Source organism: Triticum aestivum, chromosome 7D (assembly GCF_018294505.1).
Source record: "Triticum aestivum cultivar Chinese Spring chromosome 7D, IWGSC CS RefSeq v2.1, whole genome shotgun sequence".
Classification (NCBI taxonomy): Eukaryota; Viridiplantae; Streptophyta; class Magnoliopsida; order Poales; family Poaceae; genus Triticum; species Triticum aestivum.
The window spans coordinates 499261222-499269067 of NC_057814.1; the positions used below are offsets into that span (position 1 = coordinate 499261222).

At 50.7% G+C, this 7846-nt stretch overlaps 1 protein-coding gene across 1 annotated transcript; it reads right to left on the reverse strand.

The window, feature by feature from the left end:
* Positions 1-6014: 6014 nt before the first annotated feature.
* On the reverse strand, positions 6015-7388 carry LOC123164463 (tryptophan decarboxylase 1-like). The gene is made up of 2 exons (XM_044581968.1): positions 6702-7388; positions 6015-6659 (listed from the first exon to the last, which is right to left on the reverse strand). Exons 1-2 carry the CDS (start codon positions 7314-7316, stop codon positions 6015-6017), a joined length of 1260 nt encoding a protein of 419 aa, XP_044437903.1. The 5' UTR covers positions 7317-7388.
* Between the last annotated feature and the right edge of the window lie 458 nt (positions 7389-7846).

Genomic DNA, 7846 nt, shown 5'->3' on the forward strand with positions numbered 1-7846 from the left:
GCCGCCAGGCTGCCCGTGCTCGCCGTCGCCGCCCGCTCCTCATCGCCGTCGCCCCGCGCCCTTGCCTCGACGGGTCGCCGCCCGGTGCTCGTCGCCGTCGCCCTGCCCCCACGCGCCGCCCCGCCTCGTGCTCCCCTGCTCGCGCGCGCCGCCTCGGCGCCCCGAGCCCCCCTGCCCGGCCCGCGCGTGCTCGCCGGCGCCCTCGCCGCCCCCGCCCCGTCCCGGCCCCGTGCGCCGGCGCCCTCGCCGCCCCCGCCCCCGCCGTCGCCATCGTCCTAGCCGCCCCCGCTGTGAGAGCCGCCGCCCCGGCTCTGTTTTTTATTTTTATTAGTTTAATTTTTTTGTTCATATGTGATGTATATGTGTATGTGGCTATAATGTATATGTGAACAAAAAATTTGTATGTATGTAGATGTTCAAAATGTATGAATATATATGTCAAAAATGTTTTTTTGTTCATAGAAAGTTTTTTGTTCATATATAGAAAGTTTTTATATATGACAATGGATATATATTCGATATATATGAGAAATGATGATCCACATGGAAAAGTTTTATATATGCAAAAGTTACAATTTTAGAAAAGTTTTATATATCTAGCTAGGAAGGGAAGAAGAAGAAAAAGAAGGATAGGAAAGAAGAAAATAAGAAGAGGAAAGAAAGAAGAAGAGGAGAGGAAGAAGAGGAGATATAAATAAGAAGAGGAAAAAAGAAGAAAAAGAAGAGGAGAAGAAGAAAGGAATAGAGGAGAAGAAGAAAAAATAGAAATATTCTATTTTTTCTTCTTCTCCTCTATTCCTTTCTTCTTCTCCTCTTTTTTTTTCTTCTTTTTTTTTCTTCAATCCTCTCCTCTATTCCTTTCTTCTTCTCTCCTCTTTTTATTTCTTCTTCGTTTTCTTATGTTTTATCGGGTCTGTCGTCGTCGATATATACCCCTCCCGATAACTTCAACACGAGGGGGGGTCGATATACCCCCTCCCCGATAACATTATTTTCCCGTGTATATATGTCGTCGTTGTCGATATAACCCCCTCCTGATAACTTCAACACGTGGGGGGGGGTCGATATACCCCCTCCCCGATAACATTATTTTCCCGTGTATGTATGTTGTCGTTGTCGATATTTCCCCCTCCCGATAACTTCAACACGAGGGGGGATAACTTCAACACGAGGGGGGGTCGATATACCCCCTCCTCGATAACATTATTTTCCCGTGTATGTATGTCGTCGTTGTCGATATAAAACCCCCTCCCGATAACTTCAACACGTGGGGGGGGGTCGATATATACCCCCTCCCCGATAACATTATTTTCCCGTGTATGTATGTCGTCGTTGTCGATATATATAACTCCCTCCCAGATAACTTCGACATGATGGACGGTCGATATGTATACCCCCTCTCGACCGTGATAACTTATACCACGGGAGCACCCCCCGGCCCTCTCGCTCGACCAAAACTCTCGAGGACACCCAAACCCTAGAAAAAAACGATGTCGGTCTCCTACCCCCTCCCGCCGCGCCCCTACCCTTGAAGCGTTGCCTAGGCCACCCCAAACCCGGAATAAGCTAGGTCTACGTTTGCACTAATATATCCACCTGCTGTCATGTTTGTGTAATAATTGCCATGTTGTAATATTTGCAGAAACAATGGAGCACGGACGAGATGAGCAAGCAGAAGATGTGTTGGGGGACATAATCTTAGCCGGAGGTGATATCTTGTCGTATCTTAACGACAATGATGGTCTGGAAGAACAGGGTGAAGAAGCAGGCTGCGGTGATCGAAGAGTGGAGGAGGAAAGACATGATTATGATGGCTCCGGTGACCCAATGCTGGTGCAAGAAGGAGCCCGTGGTGACGGCTCCGGTGACCGAACAGAGTCCGGCCAGGTAAATATATTAGTTAAGCCTGTGCTGACTAGCTAATTGATGCATTCATTGTTTTGGTATGTACACATATTAATTAACACTCGTCTTTCTTCTTTTTTCTAGCCCTCCGGATCGAGCACAACTGCGGTAAAGAGACGAGGCCCGAAGAGAAAGTTGCGCTCGGATGAAAGGTTTGAGATCACAGCAATCGCGCGCGACGGCCAACCGATTGAACCCCTCCGGACAAAGGATGCTTTTGCTGCTCAGTGCGGGGTTCTAGTTAGGGACAAGATCCCGATCAGCATCCACCAATGGTATAAGCCTAAGAAGGAAGACCCTGAGGTGTCTTATGTCAATGATATGCAGAAAGATGATCTTTGGACTGAGCTGAAGGCAAATTTCACCCTACCGCCAGAGGAGGATCCGGAGAAGCCAGTTATAGAGCAATTAATCAAGTCTCATGCTCTTAAGAAGATGGCAGACCTATTCAGGAGGTGGAAGAATGAGCTGAAAACTTTTGTCGACAAAGAAGAGACACCAGAATTCGTCGGCCGGTATGAGAAGATCAGAGATCACTGGCCCGCATTTGTGGCCCACAAGACATCGGAAAAGAGTAAGAAGATGTCAGCGACAAACAAGCAGAATGCTGCGAAGAAGAAGCTTCACCATCGCACGGGGTCAGGTGGCTACCTCAAAGCCCGGCCTAAGTGGGCCAAGTCTGAGAGGGATCTGCTTGATAAAGGGATCGAACCAGAGACAATGAACTGGCCAGACCGTTGCCGGACTTGGTTCTTCGGGGCTGGCGGAACCTTGGACCCTGTATCAGGGAGGTGTCGTTGGACGGACGAGCAACTTGCAATACCCGTCAAGAAGCTTAAGCACTATATCGATGCAGCGCAGCAAGGGACGTTCGTTCCAGACAGAGAGAACGACGAGCTCACAATGGCCCTCGGGAATCCTGAGCACCCTGGACGGACACGAGGCACGCCAGGCTCCGTTCCGTGGAAGGCTGGTTTTCCGGACGCGGGCGGTTACAAAACCCAGGAGAGGAGGAAAAAAGTGGAGCAGATCCAAATTCAGCGTCTGCACGAAAGGGTTCAAGTGCTAGAGGAACGAGACGGCAATAGAGATGCCGAAACTGCCCCCGAAGCTACACCGCCATCTCAGCGTAGAAGCAGCGTGGCTTCCACCGAGCTGCCTCAGCTGGAGCATGCGGCTACTCCTAGCTACCCCGTGGATGCTATCACGGAGTCTCAACATTGCCACCTTATGGCGGAATGGCAGAACTTGAAAGTCAAGGCGGCTGTTGGCTCTGTTTTACCTACTGAACCCGGCGCAACCTACCACTGCCGGCCGATTCCAGAAGGATATGCTAGGGTGATGGTGGATGAAATAACGGAGGGATTTGAGGACCTCCAGCTTGACCACCCTACCGGTGAAGGGGAGACTCGGCTGGGTTTAGCTCTGAAGACTCCATGCCTATGGCGGAAGGAGCTCATCAAGCTTCCGAACTGGACGGCTCCGGCGAGTAAGGGCACTCCGCCTCCTCCTCCGCCTCCTCCTCCGGCGAGTGATCAGGGCACTCAGCCTCCTTCTCCGGCGCGTGGCGGCACTCCGCCTCCTTCTCCGCCAGCGCCGGCGCGCCAGAGCAGCCAGCCTCCTCCTTCTCCGCCTCGTCAGCAAGGGCGGAAGAGACCCGCCGCCGCTGCGGCTGCTCCGGCGCGTCGTAGTCCTTCTCCTCCGCCTCGTAAGCAAGGAAAGAAGACAGCCGCAGCCGCTCCGTCTGCTCTGCCGGCGTCTAGCAGTACAGCTGCCAGAGGCGGGAGGCAATACAGATTCGGTCCTTCTCTGAAGACTCCAGAGAAGTTACCATATGAGAGGACCGAGGAGGAGAACGCGAAGATCGTGCGAGCCGAAGTGAAGAACTTCTTTGAAGGGGTCAAAGCAAAGAAACATCCACCTCCGGAGGAGAAGGTAGATCCGGTGAAAGCAAAGCGCACTCTGGCTGCCCTGACAAAACCACCAAAGTCTCCGCCAAGAGGCAACTATGAGCGCGTTCTTGGAAAGGCATATGCCGAAGCGGAGCGGTCGGGAAGTACTGTCAGTGATAAAAGGATGAAAGAACGACGAGCTGGGAAAAAAATTGCCCAGCTCGGCGAACAAGCGAACCAATCGTGCCCCCCGCTCAAGGTGTCAAAAGACATCGTCGCTAATGATCCGGGTATGGTGCCCGGTTATAGCAATCTTGGAGATTACCTGCCCGACGATGTACATTATGAAATCATGGAGGTGGACAACCACAAATACCATTACGGGAAGCCTCTCGTCAAAGATGTCAGATCTCTAAGCACGATGATGCGAAGACTACATGATTGGTACATGAAAACCTGCAGAGAGTCTGATGGGATGAGTACTTTGACGCTGAGAGTTAAACCGGAGCATGACCTCGTTGGAATTGAACTGCTGAATGTTCCATTTGAGGATTTCTTCCAGTTTTACAATCTAAAGTCCCTCGATAAAACAACGATCACTTGCTACTGTCTGTAAGTAGTACTACTTCTGTCATTAAGTCTCTCTATATAGGTCAGCTCTTTCATTGCATGTATTTATACTTATCCTCACTATATTATGCAGATTGAAGATCGCCGAATTGAAGAAAAGACAAATCGGTGATATTGGGTTCATCAACACAAATCTCATAGATGCATATACGGTTGAAAAACATCCCAAAGAAGCCGAGGCCAACTTGCTACAATCGTTGGTATTAAATCAAAACAAAGATATAATACTCTTTCCTTACAACTTCAAGTGAGTGTTACTGTCTTCTGCATATTCGGTTTCCCTTATTAGTCCAGGTTATGGTAATGTAATTGATGACTTATGCATGCATGCGCAGCTTCCACTATATTCTCCTAGAGATTAAGCTTGAGCCGGGAGTAGTAACCGTCTTAGACTCGAGACGAAAAGATCCCCAGGACTATGCGAACATGACTCAAATGCTCCAGAAGTAAGTTAAATCGATCATTATCCACCATATCAGCAACTTTGTTCATTTCCTGATATCAAGTAATTGTTTTCTTTGTCTGGCAGGGTTTGGAGAAAATTCACCTCAAAAGCCCCGGGACTGCCGAACCAGCTGCAATTTAGACACCCGAAAGTAAGTACTATAGTAGCATGTTCCGCGCATCTCCTAGTGATTCAAGCGCTAGTTTGATCAATACCATTTAGCATGCTTGCTTATCAGTTTGATTGACCTCTATTTCTTGTAAAGTGGTTGTGGCAGCAACCCGGGAATAATTACTGTGGATACTACGTTTGCGAGTCCATCCGCTACCATACCTGTGAGCGGGGCTACACTGAAGAACAATATGAAGTGCGTAAGCAATAATATTCACAATTTTATTTTATTACCATCATTTGTGTTGAGTTTCATTTATTCATATATATATGTATTGACCCCCTTCTTCAAATTAGATTTTTCGGAAGCGGGATCAACTCCTAGCAGAAGATCGTATGCGAGGAATTCAAGAGGAATTGGCGGCATTCTTCCTTGACCACGTGATCGCTGAAAACGGAGAATACTATGTGGACCCTGTGTTCCTACAATATAATTAGGAGATTGTATTGTAAGAGATAATTATTGTATATATGTAGCCGGTAGTGTCGGATAGATATACGAGAACTTGTTGTTCGACCAATATCTCGGAGAAGGAGAGGTGGTCGATATCACTTCTCTCTGTATGCATATGTTCATGACGATCTTCTGTTTCCTTCATTTGATTACTAGCTAGCGTGTCTACTCCTCTCCATACGTATATAGTACGTAGCGTCGACCAAGCACGGAGATAAGAGAGGACACTTCTCTCTATTAATTAGCTAGCTAACACAATATATGAAACACCTAAATTAACCCCCCAAAACCCCTAAACCACCCCCTTTCAAAAAAAAAAACCTCAGCTCCTGCTAGGGGCTGACGCGTGGATGCCTATTGGTCCCGGTTGGTGGCACCAACCGGGACCAAAGGCCCTCCTGCCTGGGCTCCCCGCACCGGCCACGTGGACGGCCTTTAGTCCCGGTTCGTGTAAGAACCGGGACTAAAGGGCTAGGGCATTAGTAACGACCCTTTAGTCCCGGTTCCAGAACCGGGACTAAAGGCCCTTATGAACCGGGGTAAAAGCCCCTTTTCCTACTAGTGCACATGTCTCTCCTCTTGCAGCGACGACCGCGAACCGAAGCACGAACTTATCACCAACCACCGTGTGCGCAAGATATGCCTTGCCAGTCTTGTTCAGATTCTCCATTAGCACACGGTTGACCTCATCGGCATCCTTCTCCGTCATGGCTCCACTTGCCTTGATCCTAAAGCACACAAGAGCAAAGTTTCTCGGTACGACCACCTCGAACCTGTCGTCGGCACGGACAAAATCTTCAAACATCTTGGCGATGGCGACATCACTACGGATGTGCTCTTGGAGCTTTGCAGTACCATAAGTGCGCATGACCATCCAAAGCTTGAGGCCACGGAAGCGCCGACCGACGCCGACCTGCATGTCCTTAAGATCAGTGACCTCACCGGAGTCGGTAGCATCGTTCTTGAGGTACTCCGGGTTGGTCTCCAATGAGTCGCTTAGCCGATGAGCATCACGGACGTAAAGGCAGGTGCAATCGAGGCATGTGAGAAGCCATTTGTGCGGGCTCATGCTAATGGAGTCCACGCGCTCAACGCCGTCAAGATGGTGGCGAAACTCCGGGCAGATACACGCGCTGCCAGCGTATGCAGCATCGACGTGGACCTACACATTGAACATGGCGGCAATGTCTGCGACGGCTCCCACCGGGTCGACGGCGTTGGAAGATGTGGTGCCCACCGTGGCACAAACATATGTAGTCACAAGACCGGCGTCGGCATCAGCCTGCATTACCTCGAGAAGTTTGGCCGGGTCGAGCCCGTAGCTAGTTTCCGACCCTGTGGGGATGGAGCGGATGTTGGCGGGGTCGAAGCCTGCAAGGCGACACGCCTTGAAGAACGTGGAGTGGGTCTGGTCGGCAGCATATACAGTCAAGCGTGGGATGTCGGACACGCCGACAGAGCCGGTTCGGCGCAGCGCTGCATCACGAGCGGCGACTAGCGTGACAAGCATTGCCTCGCTTGTTGTGCCAAGGATGACGCCACCGCCAGTGCCACGACCAGTGTTGGTGCGGTTCATGAAGGTAGTGGGTAGGCGCAGAAGCTGTGCAAGCCAGTCGAGAGCGAGAACCTCCATCTCGGTGGCTGCAGGCGAGGCCTGCCACGTGAACCCGACGGTGTTCATGGCAGAGGCGATGAGGTCCCCAGCGATGGCAGCGGCGCTGTTGGTGGAGGGGAAGAAGGCGAAGAAGTTGAGCGGCTCGAACGCGGCCTTGTCGTTGGGCAAGGCGGAGGACATTGGGTTGGTGTCTAAGCTTCCCATTTTTGTAGGAGCAAAGGAGGTGTGAGGCCTGGCTTAATGAAGTGGAGCTAGCTCGCTTTGCTGCCGGAGAGCAACGAGTAGAGCTTAGTAGGAGTAGTAAGTTAGCTAGCTAGCTTCTTTGGTTTGGTGAATGGAGTTCGTCCTTGGTGCGGGGTATATATAGATGAGGTGATTAGGTGGACGCGGCAAGCGGCAAGCGGCGTGGCGGTGTGGCCGTTGGATGAGTCCTGCGTCCTGGTCGCGCGCGCTTACGTACGTACGCTGCCAGGAAAGTGCATGGGTAGGTAGAGATGCGATCTGGAGCGCGCGCGACACGAGTCGGATGGTCAACTGGTGTAGGTTCAATCGATACGGATGCACCCGCACGCAGGCGACCCGTTATGTTGCGTTTGTTAATTGGCCACCACGCGGTTTCCTTTTCCTTTTTTTTTCTTTTTTTTTGGTGGCGGGTGCAGCTGCTTAAACTCTTGGACGTTCGAACGGCAGAAAACATGGTTACCTATAAATCCAATTTTAGGTGGGAAGGGAAA

Coding starts and splice junctions, on each gene's coding strand:
- LOC123164463 (XM_044581968.1), bottom strand. CDS start 7,316: ATGGGAAGCTTAGACACCAACCCAATGTCCTCCGCCTTGCCCAACGAC. Junction 6,660..6,701: donor CTTCCAACGCCGTCGACCCG/GTGGGAGCCGTC, acceptor TTCAATGTGTAG/GTCCACGTCGATGCTGCATA.